The sequence below is a fragment of the Myxocyprinus asiaticus genome, chromosome 18, assembly GCF_019703515.2.
Source record: "Myxocyprinus asiaticus isolate MX2 ecotype Aquarium Trade chromosome 18, UBuf_Myxa_2, whole genome shotgun sequence".
NCBI lineage: Eukaryota > Metazoa > Chordata > Actinopteri > Cypriniformes > Catostomidae > Myxocyprinus > Myxocyprinus asiaticus.
The window spans coordinates 10483434-10503730 of record NC_059361.1 but is presented as its reverse complement, the minus strand read 5'-3'; the positions used below and the strand labels follow the sequence as shown (position 1 = coordinate 10503730).

The following is a 20297-nucleotide window of genomic DNA, read 5'->3' as shown; positions in this document are numbered from 1 at the left end:
GTTTGGTGGAATAACAGTTTTCCTTAAAGAATCTTTTGCATTGACGGAAGATTGCTTCTGCACTGAAGTTCCCGGCCAGATTTTAGATTAGACACTATGGATGACCGCAAAATGTTTACATGCCCACACAAAGGATGTCTTTTTTCAGTTGGCGGTCTGAGTAAGTCATGGTGTATTCTTTTCATGTGCCCACTGAGTGAACTTGACTCTTGATCACCCGAGGAACCGGGATTCCAGTTTTGCTGCTGTTTATGATGGTTCCGCCTAGCGGCTGGAGTTTGCTTTGTGGAGTAACACTGCTTAGGGACAGTTTTGTGGATGAACCTGCATGTTTTTTGTTCTTATGCCTCCTGTTGGCTGGGGTTTGATTTGCGGAGTTTTTCTGCGGGACATTGGAATGCTTACGTCATCTGCTGCATTCATAAGCAACCGGTTCACTGTTCATCTGTTTGATTGTTCGAGGACACTGAACGGTTTATAGTGGCTGGAATTTTGTTCTATGGAAGAACACATCTTTGAGTCAGTTCTGCGAATGAATCTATCCGTTACGTGTGTTTATGATGCCTACTGGCAGAGGTTTGTTTTACAAAGTATTTTCTGTTATGTAATTTTGCCTTACAAATTTGTGAGGCAAAATTGAGCAATCCAATGGCAAAGTTGTCGGGGGGCTCTTGCAGGCGTGCATGGACCTTTTGAGTTTGGAGGGATTGACCCTGGTTGGCGCTATCGTGCGTGGGGTTAATGCGCACGTTTTCTTTTTTCTTTTTTTTTTTGGTTCGGGGTTTGAATGTTGCACTAATGGGGATTGTGGTCTGTATAATCTTGTTTTTGACACACATTTTTTTTCTTTCTTTCTATTATATCAAGATGTCAATCATTAATATGAATGGATTATCCCTCTCCACATGGAATGTGAATGGGTTGGGGCACCCCATAAAAAGAAGAAAGGTTGTTACTTTTCTTAAGCGTAAGAAATATGATATAGTGTTTCTTCAAGAAACACATCTTTCCCCACAGGAAGCTGAAAAATTTGGAAAGATATGGGGTGGACATGTTTTTTTTTAGTGCTGGCTCAAGTAAGAGCAGGGGAGTTATTGTATTGATAAATAAACATCTTCAATTCAAATATCTTAAACAGATTAAGGAAAAATTAGGAAGATACATTCTTGTTTTAGTTGAAATTCAGGAACAAAGGCTGATTTTGGCTAATATTTATGCACCTAATGCTGATGACCAGGGCTTTTTTATAGATCTTGAAGGGATGTTGCAAACCGCTGGCACCCCTTATGATATAATATTGGGAGGAGACTTTAATCTTTTGATGGACTCAGTTCTTGATCATTGTGAAGCAAAAGTATGTAAGCCCCATAGGGCAACATTGATACTTCACAGGATGTGTAAAAATCTTGGTCTTGCAGTTATCTGGCGACTTTTGAACCCATCTGGTAGGGACTAAACATTTTTTTCATCAGTTCATAAAATCTATTCTAGAATAGATTTATATATATATATATATATATATATATATATATATATATATATATATATATAGATATAGATATATATATATATCTAAGTCCCTCATTTCATCTGTAGTCGATTGCTCAATTGGAAACATCTTAGTCTCAGATCACGCCCTGGTGAGTTTAGAGATGTTGCCACATACAAAGAAAAATAAATCATATAGTTGGTGCTTTAATGTATCCCTTTTGCAAAATCCTGAATTCCAACAAATGTTAAAGGCTGAAATCAATGTTTATATGGAGACCAACTGGTCCTCAGTATCCTCTGTGGGCGTGGCTTGGGAGGCACTTAAGGCGGTTCTTAGGGGTCTGATCATACAGTATGCCTCATTCCTCAAAAAATCCAAAGCACAAGAACTTGTGGAATTGGAAGGGAATATTAAAAGGGCAGAGGCGGAGCTGAAATGTTGTATGTCGTCTGATGGCCTCAGAGAATTGACCCAATTGAAATATAGATATAGTGCTATTTTGTCGTGGAAAGTGGAGTTTTGGTTATTCAGGGCAAGACAGTCATACTTTGAGTCGGGGGACAAAGCAGGGAAGCTTTTAGCTAAATATATAAAACAGAGAGAGTCTTTTTCTACCATTCCCTCAATAAAATATTCTGCCGGTGAAATATTTACCTCGACCAGTGATATTAATAATGCTTTAAGGGAGTTCTATTTTGATCTCTATATTTCCACGTCTTCATCTACTGATGAAGATATTGGAAAATTTGTGGATCCATTAGAACTCCCTAAACTGACGACCGAGCAAAAAAACTCTCTTGATTCTGAGATAAACTTGGAGGAGCTTGACGAGGTAATTAAGTCCCTGCCTACAGGCAAAGCTCCGGGGCCAGATGGATTTGCCGCTGAATTTTTTAGATCTTGTGCAACAGAATTGGCTCCACTTTTGCTAGAAGTTTATACAGAAGCATTAAAGAATGGAAAGCTTCCCCAACCATGACACAAGCCCGGATCAGTCTGATTCTTAAAAAGGACAAAGATCCAAGTGAGTGTAAAAGTTACTGCCCAATTTCCCTGATCCAGTTAGATGTAAACATTTTGTCAAAACTTCTGGCTAACCAATTAAGTAAAGTTATGACATCTCTTATACATATAGATCAGGTGGGGTTTATTCGGGGCCATAGCTCTTCTGATAATATTAGGCGTTTCATCAATATCATGTGGTCAGTGGTGAATGATCAGAATCTGGTCGCTGCCATCTCACTCGACGCTGAAAAGGCATTTGATATGGTTGAATGGGATTATCTTTTTAAGATTTTGGAAATATATGGGTTCTGGAGAACATTTATTGGTTGGACTAAGTTACTTTATAGAGACCCTATAGCAGCAGTACAAACAAACAGATTAATTTCAGATTATTTTACTCTGAATAGGGGCACCCGGCAGGGTTGCCCACTTTCCCCATTATTGAATTATTAATTCCTTCTCCAAGTTCTCAGGATACAAAGTCAATTGGTCTAAATCCGAAGCTTTGGCTCTGACAGCATACTGTCCAGAAGTGGCTTTCCAGCCAGGTGCTTTCCAGTGGCCCAAACAGGGCATTAAATATTTAGTTATTTTATTTCCACCAAATTTGTCTGACAAAGTTAGAGTTGATTTTGACCCTCTAATAAAAAGAGCGATGTAGACAGGTGGGCTTCACTACATTTATCGATGATTGGGAAGGTCAATGTAATTAAAATGAATTTTATTCCAAAATTCAACTACCTGCTACAGTCACTCCCTATAGATGTCCCCCTCTCTTATTTTAAGCAATTTGAAAGTATAGCGAAGTCCTTCATTTGGAATCGTAAGCATCCCAGATTGCACTTCAACAAATTACATAGGCCGATTGACAAAGGTGGACTAGGCCTACCCAAGATTTTGTTTTATTATTATGCATTCGGTCTCAGACATTTGGCTCATTGGTCGCTTCCACCTGAAAGGGCCCCTCCTTGGTTTTGTATTGAACAAGAAGTTCTTTACCCTATTTCACCATTGCAGGGCCTGTCTATCAAATTAATCGGTGAAATTAAGTTACACCCAGTCATCTCGCATTTGAACTCGGTATGGACAAAAGTGTCCAGAGTGTTTAATTCTGACATTTATTTGAATGCTGCTTCAAGCATATGGTTGAACCCAAAATTATGTATTGACAAGTCCCCCTTGTGCTGGTCAGAGTGGATTGTCAGTGGGGTTGCTGCACTCGGTGATCTATATGAGAACGGAGTGTTGAAATCCTTTGATAATTTGACTCAACATTTTGGGATTCCCAGATCTCAGTTTTTTAGGTATTTACAGTTGCGCCACCTGCTCTTTACTATTTTTGGGAGTAGCGTACACCCCCTAGAGCGGTAGATACTTTGGGAGAGGTGCTTGCTGCTTTTGGTAAAGGACATGAGGCATCAGTGTATTACACTTTGCTAATTCAGAGTTTGAGGAATTGAGCTTTAACTTCTATTAAGAGATTATGGGAGAAAGATTTTAATTTGGTGTGGGAGGATGGGGTGTGGGCTGGGATTTAAAAAAAACATCAAGTCTGCATCTAGAGATGCAAGGGTGCACCTTATGCAATTTAAGATTTTGCATCAATTTTATTGGACCCCCTCTAGAATGTATAGGCTTGGTCTTAAAGACACACCCACCTGCTGGAGATGTCAATTGGAAGATGGGGACACATCCCATGTTTTTTGGGGATGTGTTAGGATACAAGAGTTTTGGTTGAAAGTACAGAGGTTCGTATGTGAAGTGGTCAATACACGGTTTTCGTTTTGCCCCAGACTGTGTGTTTTGGGGGATGGAGCGGTCCTGCATGTGGGTGATAAATACGTGGAGAGTTGGGTCCTGACAGGCATGATGATTGGCAGGCAGTTAATTCTCAAGGGATGGAAGTCGTCTGTTGCGCCCTCGTTTCGTGAGTGGTGCGTTGAGCTGGGTAGGGTGGCAACCCCTTTTTTTTTTATTATTATTATTATTTTATTATTAATATTTATTTATTTATTTTTTATTTCTATGTCTAAATATTTCCTGTTTTATTGTCTATTTGTGTGTCTTTGTCAGTAATGAAAAAAAAAAAAGAAAAGAAAAGAGTGGCTTAAGTGTCCAAATCCTTTTTAAGGGCACTGTATTTGAATACATACATAATACTGGTACAAATATACTCACCTATCTATAATAAATTCTATTTACACTGTAAAACCTTTTTAATAAGTACATATTTTTGTATGTGTGTATAAGAAGGCATTTAATGGCCCCATATCTTTTTTCTATGTCATTCTCTTTGCACTTGTAGAAAAGACTTTTAGGTGTGTTTGTGAAAATGAGTGTAAGAGCTATGGAGGTGAGATAAATGGAGTTGTTAATGCTATGTGATGCCATTCTGCTCTATGCCTTGGGCAGTCAAGAAGAAAGCGTGAAAATATTATCATTACCATTTCATTGCAAATTGTTTTAGCACGTATATTGAAATATCCCCTGTGGAGATTATAAGACTGCTCTGAATTGTATTTGAGAGGCTGAAGAAACAGAAACCTGAAGAGAGTGAAAAGAGGGTCTTGTGAAAGTGTTTACATCTTTAGTTATGTTATGTTGTGTTGTCTACCTGTGGTTTTTGTGTTATGTTTTATTTTACATTCAGCAAATTTGGCTGATTATCTGCACTTCACTATAGAGTGAACAGTAAAATCAATGTTTCACGTGTCTTTCCGTCAGCTTAAGATGGATCGAGACATTTTGGTCTTGAAGCACACTCAGCGTATACACACACACACACACACACACACACACACACACAAACACTGAAGAGCAAGTGATCCAAGTGTAGCAGTGTAACGGATTACACGCTATGTCTCTCTAACTGGACTTTCTCCCATTTCTGTCTATCATCCTTTCTCTTTGTCTGCCTCTTTCATCCTAAGATAAACACTGTGTTGGTGGAAAAATGTCTAAGATGGTTAGAGGAGAATCAAATACAATACTTCCTGAACAATTTCATAATTACACAGAATGCTTTGCTGGGTGATTGAATTAAAGTTAAGTGAAACTGCTAAGACAAAATGGAAATCGGTCAGCACTATAATTAAACCATCATGCTTCTGGTTGATGTTTTAAAACGGCATATTAAAGATGTTATACAGAACTTGAAGTGTCTTAAGATGAGATAAAATGGGGAAAAAGTAATTGCTTGTTTTATGTGCATGGTGGTAAAATACACATACATTTTAGTACACACATAAATTGGGGGTGGTGTCTGAAAATTTTGAGTGTGCGCTTTTTTGAAGGTATGTGTTTTCTGCACAATTTGAGATTAATTCATTCTCTCTATGTTCCAAAGCAGCAGTCCAACACCTGTCATTTGACGCCCAGGGAAACCACAGTGATTAGAAAGAACCGAAGAGACAAAGTGCCATCTGTTTCACACACTCTCACATACATACCCACCAGTGCACACGTACGCATACAGAACGTTTATCACAGGCTTAGCTTCATGAGAGATGACCATATTATAGTGGACAGAGTGTATGTCTATGTGTGTGCTTTAGGAGTTTGAGCATATGATCATGGATCAGAAGAATCTCTTTGAAAAATGTATATAATTTCCCTCTTCCACACTTTCCCTGTCTGTACTAATTTTTATTATCTAATGCTTGATTTTTAACTGCCCTTAAATTGCATGAGCCATATCCATATGACAGACACGTGCCTAGAGTGGCTACAAGGAGTATTTGGACACTTAAGTCATGCTAAAAAATGTATAAATGTCATTAAATTAGAAAACAAAATATCAAAGTAAATTGTATTTCTTTAGAATGATAGCACAAGCACACTTTCACGAAATTGGTTTGTTAGGTTTAAAATGTTAAAACAAAATATACGGTTCAAAATAAAGTATTTAGACACTTTCAGGCTGTCAAATGTTATAGTGGATCATGTCCATAGTTAATGTGAACTACACCAGTGGTTACTCTGCTAGGACACTTGGTTGTTCAAAAAATGGCTACGAAAAGAGAAGTTAGTTCTGAGAAAAGGTCTAACATCATATGTTTGCAGATGCAACTTTGTCTGATATTTTGTTCCCTAATACAATGATATTCATACAACTTCAAGTGTAGCTTTAAGGGATAGTTCACCCAAAAATGAAATTTCTATCATCATTTACTCAACCTCATGCCATCCCAGATGTGTAAAGCATTTTTTCTTCTTCTGCTGAACACAAACAAAGATTTTTAGAAGCATATTTCAGCTCTTTAGGTCCTCACAATGCAAGTGAATGGGTACCTACATTTTGAAGCTCCAAAAAGCACATAAAGGCAGCATAAAAGTAATCCATAAGACTCCAGTGGTTAAATCTATATCTTCAGAAGCGACATGATAGGTGTGGGTGAGAAACAGATCCTTTTTTACTATAAATTCTCCTCCCTGCCCAGTTTATATGCACGTAGAATGTGAATGGCCAAAAAATAAATAAAAAAGAAGAAGAATGTGAAAGTGAAAGTGGAGATTGATAGTATAAAAGGACATAAATATTGATCTATTTCTCACCAACACTTATCATATCTATTTAGAAGACATGGATTTAACCACTGGAGTTTTTAGGATTACTTTCATGCTGCCATTATGTGCATTTGGAGCTTCAAAGTTCTGGTCACCATTCACTTGTATTGTATGGACCAAAAGAGCCGAGAAACTCTTCTACAAATCTTTGTTTGTGTACAGCAGAAGAAAGAAAGTCATACACATCTAGGATGGCATGATGGTGAGTAAATGATGATAGAATTTTCATTTTTGGGTGAACAATCCCTTTAAGTGTCCAGATACTTCTAGGGACACTGTACATATTGATTAATGTCCATAGAGCATTCATAAAGAGTATGAAGTACCTTATAAAAACTACTCCAGTTTATTGACAAAATAATAATTATTATTGTATAAAACATACTTTAATTCAGCCTAATAATGTGACTGTGGCAACACTTTATCAAAATGACATGAAGTGGTTCATTACGCGCATTGCTTCATTTGTTGCGCTAAAGGCGATCTACATGGTATCCCAAACAGATGATGTTTTTAGGGTTAATAGTCTATTGAGTTTTAATTCAGTAAAACCTATCTATACCACCATTGTAAAAAAAGATAATAATAAATAAATAATAAATTGATCTAATTCAACATAAAAGCTTAAGTTTAATTGCTGCCAAAGATTTAGTTTGCAACTGGAGCACACTCAAATAAGTTTGTAAATGTAGTTGGTTATATAATGAAACATTAAAATGTATCACCTTACAAATCATGTGCTGTAGTAAATGTGTTTTGATGTCATAAGATAGCATTGTGTGAGGAACAGGGCGAAAAGTAAGTTTTTATGAACTGATAATCTGCTATTTTACTTGTGAACTGAAAATGAATAAGTCATTATTGTTGTAGCGCCTTTTGTTTATTTCACCAGGGAACTGCTGCAATACTGCAATGTACTGTAGGTGCAGTATTTATCAAGTTATGTATGCTAATAAAACTAGTCATTGAATTATTTATTAGCACACCATCATAAAATTGTCAGTGAATATAATTATACAGGCTTAAATGAGGAGAGAACATTACATATTCAGCACTACATTCCATCAGAGACCCAAGAATGAGATAAAACTGTTTTTCACTGAGAAATTTAATTCCTCATAAATTTTTTTCTTGTGTATAATCTTATATATGTATAATATTTATTTTTCAGGAGGGGAACAGAAGTAAACATGCTAGCTAACCTGCTTACCGTCCTTCGAAACTTCACAGAGAGGTAGGTAGAGGATATAAATCTTGTTTTTATTTCAAGCTAGGGGTGATTTTTATTTTGGATTATTTTATTATGTTGTGATGTATAAATAACAAAACTTCAACATATATTTGCTTGACAGTCTGCATTATCACTCTGGAATGATCCTCCTAAACATGCTCATAATTCTCTTCATTTGCTCTTGGGTAAAATCATTCTATTTTTCCAGCCCATTTTTCAGACCTTGTAAATCTTTTCATTTCTGTTTATCAGACCACAATAACAAGCCTGCTCTTTAAAAACCCGCGAGGAAGGTGGATTATATTCCTTTTTGTGCCATCAGTAAATAAAGGGAAGTGGTAGCCAGGCGAGACATCAGGATTAGTCCCTCTGAGTCAATGTTATAATCGAGTGAATAATCTTCTTCTTAAGTGCTTCCCCTCCTATAGTGTTCCTCAGACATGTTCTCATTCAACAAGTATGGATATTAGTGTATTTTAATGCCTGCTGTAAATAGCCATTTCTACACTAGATTAATCTTGGATATCTGTTTCTGGGCTCTGTGCTGTTTATTCCTTTATCCGGCTCTTGGATATGTCAATACACTCACACAAATTTTTGAATTAGCTAAATTAATCACATAAACCCTCTTTACATCTGTCCGTATCATGCCTGCTCTAAAAGCCATAAAACTAGAGTAACAAGCTAATATTTAGTATTGCTAGAAAAATAATTCCTGTTGCACACCATGCATTGATTTTTATACTTTTCTTTGTTATGTGCCATGTTGCAAGGATGCAAACGTCATGGTTACTTTCGTAACCTCCATTCCCTGATGGAGGGAATGAGATGTTGTGTCAATGTAGTGATGCTAGGGGTCACTCTTGGGAGCACCAAACACCTCTGCTTTTTTGAAAAAATGCCAATGAGAATTGGTGAGTGGAATTTGCATGCCACTCCCCCGGACATACGGGTATAAAAGGAGCTGGTATGCAACCACTCATTCAGGTTTTTTGCTGAGGAGCCGAGACCAGGTCCCGGCCATTTCAGCGAGTAGTTCAGCGTTGTGGCAAGAGGGACACAACATCTCGTTTCCTCCATCAGGGAACAGAGGTTACGAAAGTAACCATGACTATCTGTCACTCACTCGATGTTGTGTCGATGTAGTGACACTAGGGTCCCTATACAAAACGCCACAACTATCTGAACTGTGTTACGTGAACTGGCGGTGCGTGATGGGCAGACCGCTGTGTGCCTCGTAGCTAGCACACCAGGCCGTCACGTAACCTCCCCCAATGCTCTTATGAGCGTCGAACGGTCCTTCAGGAACAAGTCAACTGCCCAACGATAGGGACAGGCTAGCCCAGCCGAGGCCTCTTTTCCTCTCGTTTCTCCCCAAAAAGAGTGGAATTTGTTAACCGACTGGGAGCCATAAGTGTCTGTGTCGGGGGCTGTCGCTCCCAAGGGGACGACACCGCGGAGACCATACCCCACCCAAAAAGGGGGGGGGGGGGTATTTTGAGTGGAATACGTCACATGGTCTTACCGAGTCTTGTCGGAAGTATGTCATGTGGAGAGGTCCCATGGTAGGTCCTACCCAAAGGGGGAGGAGTTTCTACAGAGCATGGCGACCGGGGGCAGAGGGGCCTCTGCCCAAGGAAGATGCAGTTTACAGACAGGGAAACTATATTGCGGAAGATATCACATGGGGTCGCCTTGGGAGAACCAGCACATGTGGAGCACCTACCTCAGTACAGGGTCTCATTAGCACACATACTGGGCCGGCAGCGAGTTTCTCTGCAAACTCAACAGCCAGAGGGCTAAGGAGGAAAGTCATCCAGGGATCACAGTCTGTGAACACGACTGGGAGTCAAGAACGCACATCTTCACCTCAAGGGAGGGGAAAGGCGCTATGCGCAAGCGGTACACTCGGCCAGCTGTCCCGGAACTTACCAGCTCGTGCCTGCCAATACATGGGATGAGACCGGCTCAACCCAGAGATAGGCTCACTGGGGGAAACGCATATTTGTGTAGTCCAGGGGGCCAGCTGTGTGCCAGCGCATCTATACCGAGGGGTGCCTCTGTCAGGGTGTACCAAAGCGGGCAGTGGGAGGATTCCCGGTAAGCAAACAGGTCTACCTGTGCTCGGACAAATCGAGTCCAAATCAGCTGGACCACCTGAGGGTGGAGTCTCCACTCTACCCTGAGGGTAACCTGATGTGACAGCGCATCCGCTGCGGTGTCGAGGTCGCCCGGGCTCGAAGCGACTTGAGGCACTGTTGACTCCAGAGGAGGAGACGGCGGGTGAGTTGTGACATGCAACGGGAGCGTAGACCACCTTGACGGTTGATGTATGCTACCATCGCTGTGTTGTCCATCCGGAACAACACGTGCTTGCCCTGGATCAATGGCCAGAACCTCCACAGGGCGAGCAGTACTGCCAACAAATCTAGGCAGTTGATGTGCCAATGCAGCCGCGGGCCAGTCCAGGAGCCGGCGGCTGTGTGCCCATTGCATACGGTGCCCCAGCCCATCTTGGAGGTGTCTGTTGTAACCATGACGCACCTGGAGACCTGCTCTAGGGGTAGCCCTGCCCATAGAAATGCAAGGTCGGTCCAAGGACTGAAGAGGCGGCGACAGGATGGTGTGATGGCCACGCGATGTGTCCCGTGGTGCCATGCCCTTCTCGGGACTCGAGTCTGAAGCCAGTGCTGAAGCGGTCTCATATGCATCAACCCGAGCGGTGTGGCCGCCGCTGAGGATGCCATATGCCCCAGGAGCCTCTGAAAAGTTTTCAGTGGAACCACTGTCCTCCGTCTGAACGCCTTCAGACAGTTCAGCACCGACTGCGCGTGCTCGTTCGTGAGGCGCGCTGTCACCGAGACTGAGTCCAACTCCAAACCGAGAAAAGAGATGCTCTGAACTGGGGAGAGCTTGCTCTTTTCCCAGTTGGCTGAGGTGCCGGAGCACGAGGTCCCTGTGTGCGCACAGCAACTCTCGAGAGTGAGCTAGGATTAGCCTGTCATGATCACATCAGACGTACCGACGGGTGGGGCCTCGCGGCGAGGTGGAGCTCGAGGTGCCATGTCGAGGGGACTCGAGCCCCATGGCCGTGCTGAGTCCAGGGACATCAAAGCACTTACCTGGCTCCTGCCGCCCACCATAAGATTGGCCGAGGAGGGGGGAGGAGGGATCTCGTCCCCGTAGTCCACCCCGTGTGGTCGTGTTTGTGCCACAGCTGGGCGCACAGGGGCGGGGGGTCTGCCGCTGGAGCGCCATACCTGCCAAAATTGGACAGTGGTCATGACCTTGCCCCTGGGTCGCCCGTCTTGGGGGGGGGGGCTTCGAAGCCTTCCTCGGGTTCTTAGCGGCCGGCCCCGAGAAGGGTGGTGTCTGCTTCCTGCGGAGGTCTCCACGCCGGAGCCGGGCCACGGGGGCTGGCTGCGGCGGAGCTGGTGAAGTCACCGCAGGGGGACGCCCTTGGTGATGAGCAGACGGGGTGCGGGATCTTGAGCAGCGCCGGGGCAGGATGTGCCGGATAACCTCCGTCTGCTGCTTCAACTGCTGGGCAAATTCCTCAACGGTGTCGCCGGACTGGCCAACCTGGGAAATGGGGGCGCCAAGTAACCGTGTCTTGTCGGCCTCTCCCATCTCAACCAGTTTGAGCCTGGACCACCAAGGTGGACATCGCCCGCCCGAGAGACCGTGCCGTGACCTTCATCGCCTGGAGAGCGAGGTCGGTCGCTGAGAACAGATCCTGCATCAATCCCGGGTCAGAACTACCCTCGTGCAGTTCTTTTAGCGCCTTGGCTTGGTGTACTTGCAGGAGAGCCATGGCGTGCAGGGCGGAGGCAGCTTGTCCAGCGGCACCACAGGCCACAGTTGTCAGGGACGACATAAACCTACAGGCCCTGGACCAGCGCCAGGTGGCGGCGCTCTGCGGTCACAAGTGCACCGTGAGCGCCTTATCTACCTGGGGGATCACCAAATACCCCCTGGCCACTCCACCATCAAGGGTAGCGAGAGCGGGGGAGCTGAAAGACCGGGACCGGGCAGTAAAAGGTGCCTCCCATGATCTTGTCAGCTCCTCATGCACTTCCGGGAAGAATGGAACGGGGTGGGGCGTGGCCGTGGCCGTGGATGGTGCCCCAAGCCCAGGAACCAATCGTGGAGCCGCGAGGGTTCAGGGGAGAGTGGAGGGTTCCACTCTAGCCCAACGCTCGCGGCCGCCCAAGAAAGCATGTCCGTCATTTCCGCGTCAGCGTGAGACTGGGTGACCGTTCCCGAAGGAGGAAGCCCAGCCAAAGCCTCTGCCTCAGACTGGATGAGCCCGCTCTCCGATGCTGCACTTGATAACTCTCGTGCGAGAGCCCAATCGGGGCAAGCGAGCGTGCTGGGGAATGGGAGGTCCGTGGGGGGATACCCGGCGGAGGTGGTCCCATTGATGTCCCCAAATCACCCCCAGTGCTAACCGATGCAGCCTCAAACCCGTAGGTAGAAGGACCAGTGCGGGGAGCCACTGGGGTGGCTTGCTTTCTTACGAAATGTTCTCGCAATGAGGACATGACTCATCCACGAACTATGTCTCCATGTGGAAAGTGCCCAGACACGTGAGACAGCGATCGTGGCCGTCAGAAGCGGAGAGATAACGACCACAACCAGGAATAACACACAAACGGAAAGGCATCTTTAAAAAGACGTTCCGTGTGTGCCACTCTTTTTGTGAATGAAAATATACTCTTTTAGAATAAACTCTCTTATTTTCGCTCTGTGGTAGCACCCAGGGGCTTTCTCTGCACTCCACGGGTGCAGAGGGGGAGAAGCCGCTAAAATGTGCCGTAAATCCAGCAGTTTTGAGGTGCGTCTTTGGAGGGAATTGAATTCAGTGCACTGAATACAACTGCTTGGCTCCGAAGAGAAAATCTGAATGAGCAGTTGCATACCAGCTCCTTTTACACCCGTATGTCCAGGGGAGTGGCATGCAAATTCCATTCGCCAATTCTCATTGGCCTTTTTTCAAAAAAGCAGAGGTGTTTGGGGCTCCCAAGAGTGACCCCTAGTTCAACACAACGTCGAGTGAGTGACAGATAGGGAATAGCAGTTATCATAACCCCATCTGCCATGTTTTTTGCCTCCACACCTGTGGGGGGCAGCACAAACTCTATTTTTCCTTCTCATAAATATATTAAACTACTGCCACCCAGCATGGTAGAGGCATAATAACTGAGCAGATGCAGAGAGAGATACGAGAATGGAAAGGCCAGCACTTATTTGTGCCGCAGAGATACACCATAGAGAGGGGTGGAGGGTCATAAAATCTGTAGTGGCTGACTGGGTGCTGAGTGTGCAGGGGTGTGAGGGTACAAGTTGTATTTCACCATACACTCCACTGTGTGTGTGTACTGTATGTACGTGTACGTAATTGCAACCATAAGTTTGATAGATGACTATGATTAAAAAGATGGTGTGCATGCTTGTTTGTGTACATGCGTTGTGTCTGCGTGTAGGGTGGACGGCAGGATGTTTGGTGAGTAAAATTTGTCCCTGTAATCACACAACATAAAAATGTTATGTGTTCTCTCTAAATGCTGTATTACGAGGTCATTTCCCTGTTACTATGGTTCAGCAGGAATGTTTGTGTGCTGGGGACTGATGTTTTTAATGGGATAATTGCCCCAAAAATGAAAATTCTGTCATCATTTAATCACTCTCATGTCGTTCCAAACCTGAATTTCTTTCTTTTCTATTTTCCACCCAATGACACCATATAGTGACATGGGACTGTCAAGCCCCAAAAAGAACAAAAAAGCATCAGAAAAGTAAAAAGTCCCATAAAAGTAGTCCACGGTGCATTATATTTCATGTCCTCTGAAGCCATTTGATACTTCTGTGTGAGGAACAGATGAAATGTTACTAAAATCTTACTACGCACTTTACATTAAAACAAAACATGCTTTTCTGTTGGGAAATACAGATTAATCTGCTCTGATGATTTCCTGGAGTTAAAAGTTGTAACATAATCTAGAAAGTTCCATTTTGATGCTATGTGTTAACAAAGCCGTAAAATCAAATGTTAGAGCACGTACAAGGTTAGGAAGCGCTGACATCATTCACAAAGTTCTGACAGAGATGACACAATTACTCTGCGATGTTTAACACGTGACTCAGGAGTAAAGCAATTTTTTTCAAATTGGACAGATAGTGAAACTAAAGCACTTCTCTTAATCTGAGCGGATGAAGAAATTTGTCGACGGTTTACAGGAACAGTAAGTGATTCCATTGCTTTTGATAAAATTACTAGCCTCCCTCAGGAACAAGGTATACACAAAAGCTTTTTCTGCAAAAAACATCATAGGCCCTTATTAATCAAACATGAGTAGAACACATTTGTGTGTTATTTAAAAAAATATTGCAATTGCGATTTGAACTGCAATATGATAAACGTAAAAAATAAATGTGTTAGTAATTCCTTTTAACCAAAATTAAACCATGTTTCACCCATATCTCAGGATTCAGTGCTTGGATCCCTCCTCTTATGCATACACATGACATCACTGGGATCAGTCATTCAGGCACATGGCTTTCTTATCATGTCGATGACACACAACTCTACCTCTCATTCCAGCCTGACAATTCTACAGTAGCTGCACGGATCTCTGGTAGACATCTCGGGCTGGATAAATCTCCACCTCCAAGTCAACCTAGCAAAGTAGGAACTTCCCGTTGTTCCAGCGAGCCCAGCTATAAAACATATCTTCACCATTCAGGTGAAGTAGATTAATCAACAATCAAACCATTCAGGACAGCCAGAAATCTTGTGGTTGTGTTTGATGATCAGCTGAAATTCACGGACCACATCGCAAAGACAGCCCATTGATGCAGATTTGCACTGCAGAACATTAGGAAGATCAGACCTTTCCTGTCTGAGCATGCTACACAACTACTTGTCAAAGCTCTTGTCATTCCTAGACTGGACTACTGCAATGATCTTCTGGCTGAACTTCCTGCATGTACAGTCAAACCTCTGCAATTAATCCAGAACGCAGCAGCACGTTTGGTTTTCAACGAACCCAAGAGAGCGCATGTCACGCCTCTCTTCATCAAACTGCACTGGCTGCCAATGGTTGCTCGCATCAAGTTCAAGTTATTGATGCTCGCTTACTGAACAGCCACTGCTTCCATGCCTCCTATCTACACTCATTAATTCAGGTCTATACGCCCTTCAAAAGCTTGCGATCGGCGGGTGAACGGTGCCTCGTGGTGCCTTCTCACAGAGGCACAAAATTGCTTTCTCTGACTTTCACTTCCATAGTTCCTCGCTGGTGAAACGACCTTTCGAGCTCCACCCCGAGCAGCTGATTCTCTAAATATTTTCAAAAAACATTTAATGACTCATGTCTTTCGTGAGCACTTGACCCAGTCACACTAATGCACTAACAGTCTTCTTTTTTACTCCATTCCTTCACCAATGTCTCTCACCTTTCCCTTCTTGTACTTCTCTAAGCAATTTAAAAGTTTGTATTGCAGCACTTCTCATTTTTTGCCTCCTTATGACAAATCGCTTTTGCTGTATTTCTCATTTGTAAGTAGCTTTGGATAAAAGTGTCTGCTAAATGAATAAATGTAAATTTCATGAATAAGGCCCACAGAGTATAACACCATTTGGTGCTGATGTGTGAATTGTAGCAAAACAGATAAAAGATGAAAGTCATTACATGTGTGAATAGCAGATGTGGTACATTTACCAGAAAAGGCAATACAGCAGTTTTACTGCAGTTTAACAGGTTTTATGGTTGAATGCGGCAAGTGACAGCAAACGTCGTCGCTGGTTCTCCCTTGTCTCAAAACTGTTTTTATCAAATTGAATAATGAGTTACATTTTGGTTTGTTGCTTCATAAGACTCCTTGTATGGTGATTTTATTTATTTATTTATTTTTTCCCTTTTTTGAACTCGATAGTCTCTGGTCACCATGCGCTTCCGTTTAATTAAAAAAAGAAATGTAAATATTTTTTACAATTTCTTTCATTGTGTTATACAGTAAATAAAGTCATAGACGTTTGGAACAACACAAGGGTTGTAAATAATAAAAAAAATTTAATACATTTTCATTTTGAAGTCAACTATTCCTTTAATTCCTTTAGGGGTCTTAAAAGGTCTGCAAGGCTGAAAGGACAAATGGAGTTGTGTATTTGTATGTGTGTGTGCATGACATGCGTGTAAAGTTAATTAATAAGGCTGGGGGGGAATCTTCACTCTGATTGGGGTCAGAAAGGTAATGAAGAGATGCTCTCATTAGTGTGTGTCTGTGAATACGAGTGTGTTTAGAGGACTATGCATGTGTCATCATCTGTGTCTCTCTCTCTGTCTGGTGCATTAACTTAGTCGCATCTCCATGTTTGGAGAGGGTGAGGAAGTATCTGCATAATTCTGCAAATATAACCCCACTGAGTGTACAGATAATTAGGCAACACTTTGTTGCTCTTGATCTAAAGTTTGATTGTAGTCATTAAAGTGTGTATCTGGAAGTGAAAGTGTATGTTTGATTATGGGGACGCTCTTGGTTCCATCTGTCCTAACCTACCATCATTCAGACATCAGCAGGTGTGGATGTGAGATCATCAGACCCCCTGATTATAACAAACAAATGGAGGCCACAGGACTTGCCAAATCCCCCTCTTGCTATTCCTCTCTTCTTCCCCCCTCCTTATTTTTCCCTCGCCCAGTAGGCTTAAAGCTATTCTTTCTGCTTTCCATTTTATTTGTGATGTTATGTGTTTATTGATTGGCCAGTAGCGTCTAGACCTGAATTGATTGAGGTCTTTTATGTCTCCATAGTGGGGTAATATTGGAGCAGCATGCCTACATTAGCTGGGGTTTAGGTTTTAGAACACTCCCATGCATTAACACACACACACACATACACAAACACAAAGAAACGATGACTTGCTCACATTGCCCCAACAAGGGCTTTGGCTGGAGGCAGCCTGATGTCTTGCAGGCCCAGCAGAGGTCGACTATGTTGGGCTACACTGACAGAAGATTAATACTTTGAGTTGTCTGCTTCATGTGTATGTGATCAAGGCTCAGATACAACCTGGGATACAAATGCTCTGAAAGATCAGTGCTTGTTTGTGGCTCAAAATTACTAAATTAATCCGTTGTTCATAGTCTTGTTTTGCCCTCTCTTCCTCTCTATGTTTCTGTGACATTGACCAATTTTTCTTTCTTAATACACAATTATTCCAAAGAAAAAATGTTTACCTTCATAATCCGCTTTCAGAAATGACTTTTTATCTCAGCCGAAAATGTTAACAAGTAGCAAATTTAAGCATTGTTTTAGGCAACAGTTGTAGGTAATGCAGCCTTTCTAAAATCTTTCTGATAGTTATCGCAATAGAGCACAACAGTGTGGTTCTGGAAGTAAATACCCCATTTATTATTTCCATAGGGGTATTGATTATTAACAATAACTTACTGTATAATAGTAAGCTATAGAATGTCAGATTTTTTTTTATCAAATAGTTTATTATCTTTCAAGGAGAGCTGGTTATTCATGTTTTTGAGACGTTACAGACATTACATCAGAAATTGGCATAAATAATTATTACAGTATTCAAAGTAATGGCCAGCATCATCCTATCACTACCAACCATGTTAAAATAAAATTTTGCATGAAAAATTCTGAATCTATATACTGATTACCATTGTCCCAATTGTGCCAAACATGTTCAGTGGTCCAAACATCATCTGCAGCCTGACCAGATGTTGGGAGTATATACACTTGGCTGCATAGGAAAGCTAAAGGATTCTCCCTTGCTCCTTGTTTAGTGAATGACTCCAATGTGCTGTCTATTTGCACTGGTCTCAGAACAGTTTGAAATGCACATTATTTTCATTCTAAAACTATATACAGCACCGGAAAGCAACATTTTCCAGCTTTTGGATGCATCCATTGATTGTCAATGTGATAATGCACTGTAAATATAGGATATTTTGAGGAAAATGAGCCTAAATCCACATACGTGGTCATTGTTAAACAGTGTGGCAACATTTTAAAAATGGCATATTGGACGAAACTAGAAACTTTACTGTTTTGACTCAAACAGGCTTTAATGTACAAAACTTAATGAGGTTTCTTACCAGATGTTGTTTTGTTGCCGTTCCTCCCAAAGACAAACTCAGCTGAGATCAGAACCATGTTGTTTTTTTACATGAGTCATCGAAATTTTAACCCTTTAAAGACAGCCTAAAGTCTCCTGAAATCAGTCGGTTTAAATTAAATTAAATTATGCATATCATATAGCGAAGGTGGGCACTTTTGCGCTCTACAATTAAATGCCGGTAAATGTAACAAAGGTTACAGCAATAATAACAAATGACAATACATAAAAAAAATTTTAAAAAAACGTTACTACTAGGACAGTGTTTCTCAACCCTGTTCCTGGAGGCCCACATCAGTACATATTTTGGATGTCTCCTTAATCTGACACACCTATTTCAGGTCTTGGAGCGCTCTACTAATGAGTTGATGAACTGAATCAGGTGTGTTTTTATAATGGAGACACCAAAATGTGTAGTGTTGGGGGGTCCCCATGAAAAAGGTTTGGGACACACTGCATGTGACGAGGAGGAGGGCATGGCCGGGCCATGATGATGCACAGCCGGTGCTGAATCAGCTGATCACCAGGAGAGCGAGATAAAGGGGAGCCAGAGACACCAGTTTGAGAGAGAGAGAGAGAGAGAGAGAGAGAGATGCACGCGGCCATGCTGTATGTGTGTCTGTGTTTGTCTTATGTTTTATGTTGTTTTAAGTTCATTTATATCAATAAACCTTTATATTGACTGTTCAGCCGGTTCCCACCTCATCCTTGCCCGTCCTGCTACACTGCACTATACTGTACATCGAAAGCTTGACCTTCAGTTTCCATGTCACGGTCAATAAGTCTCCTCAAAAGTGCTGGCTATGTTTCAGGTGGAAAGTTGTCTTCACGGGTCCACCCTAACCCGAGGACCCGAGACCCGACCCGGGACCGTACGGGTTCGGATCCACATTTTTTATGGTTAGCCGGGTCCAGGTCGGGTCCCATTCTATTGCTGTGGGTCTCGGGTCTGTTTAACATTATGTGTAATACCCGAGTCGATCCGAGAAGACCCAGCCGTGATCAGACAGCGCTGATGATGATGGTGCTGTGTGTGTGTGTGTGTTGTAACTTGCAACATTGTAAAATTAGGATGAGAAAGTGCGGGCCGGGAAATAAGGTGAAATACGGAGAGGAGCCACAACGAGCTGAGTGACGTCAGAGGCAGAGCAGAGTTAAGGCACACGATAGCAAATTAGCAATGCTAACGTTAGCAGCCGTGGCAATGAACGAGCAATTGTTATTATAGTTCAAAAGGGCTGGCTATGTTTCAGGTGGAAAGTTGTCTTCACGGGTCCACCCTAACCCGAGGACCCGAGACCCGACCCGGGACCGTACGGGTTCGGATCCACATTTTTTATGGTTAGCCGGGTCCAGGTCGGGTCCCATTCTATTGCTGTGGGTCTCGGGTCTGTTTAACATTATGTGTAATACCCGAGTCGATCCGAGAAGACCCAGCCGTGATCAGACAGCGCTGATGATGATGGTGCTGTGTGTGTGTGTGTGTTGTAACTTGCAACATTGTAAAATTAGGATGAGAAAGTGCGGGCCGGGAAATAAGGTGAAATACGGAGAGGAGCCACAACGAGCTGAGTGACGTCAGAGGCAGAGCAGAGTTAAGGCACACGATAGCAAATTAGCAATGCTAACGTTAGCAGCCGTGGCAATGAACGAGCAATTGTTATTATAGTTCAAAAGGGCAAACAGTCAAATTTATCTTATGCGAGATACAAAAAAACTGCAAAGCAGATTCTAAACAAGTTGCGTTTGTCATCCGTCACCGTGACAGCAAGTGGACTTTTGAAGCTGAAATAATGAGTGGATTAGCTCACATTCATGTTAGACTCAATTCTGGTATGAACCACCCACTTATCCTGATACAA

The 20297-nt window shown here is 42.5% G+C and overlaps 1 protein-coding gene across 3 annotated transcripts in view; it reads left to right on the top strand.

Moving 5' to 3' along the window:
* The window catches only part of LOC127456174 (A-kinase anchor protein SPHKAP-like), a 187054-nt gene that overhangs the window by 71647 nt on the left and 95110 nt on the right, over positions 1 to 20297 (top strand). For all 3 annotated transcript variants that reach the window (XR_007899799.1, XM_051724522.1, XM_051724524.1), the window contains exon 2: positions 8235 to 8297. Coding sequence is in view for 2 of the 3 variants with exons in the window: in XM_051724522.1 (XP_051580482.1) it covers positions 8254 to 8297 (44 nt within the window). In the remaining variant the exon portion in view is untranslated. The remainder of the gene's footprint in view (positions 1 to 8234; positions 8298 to 20297) is intronic.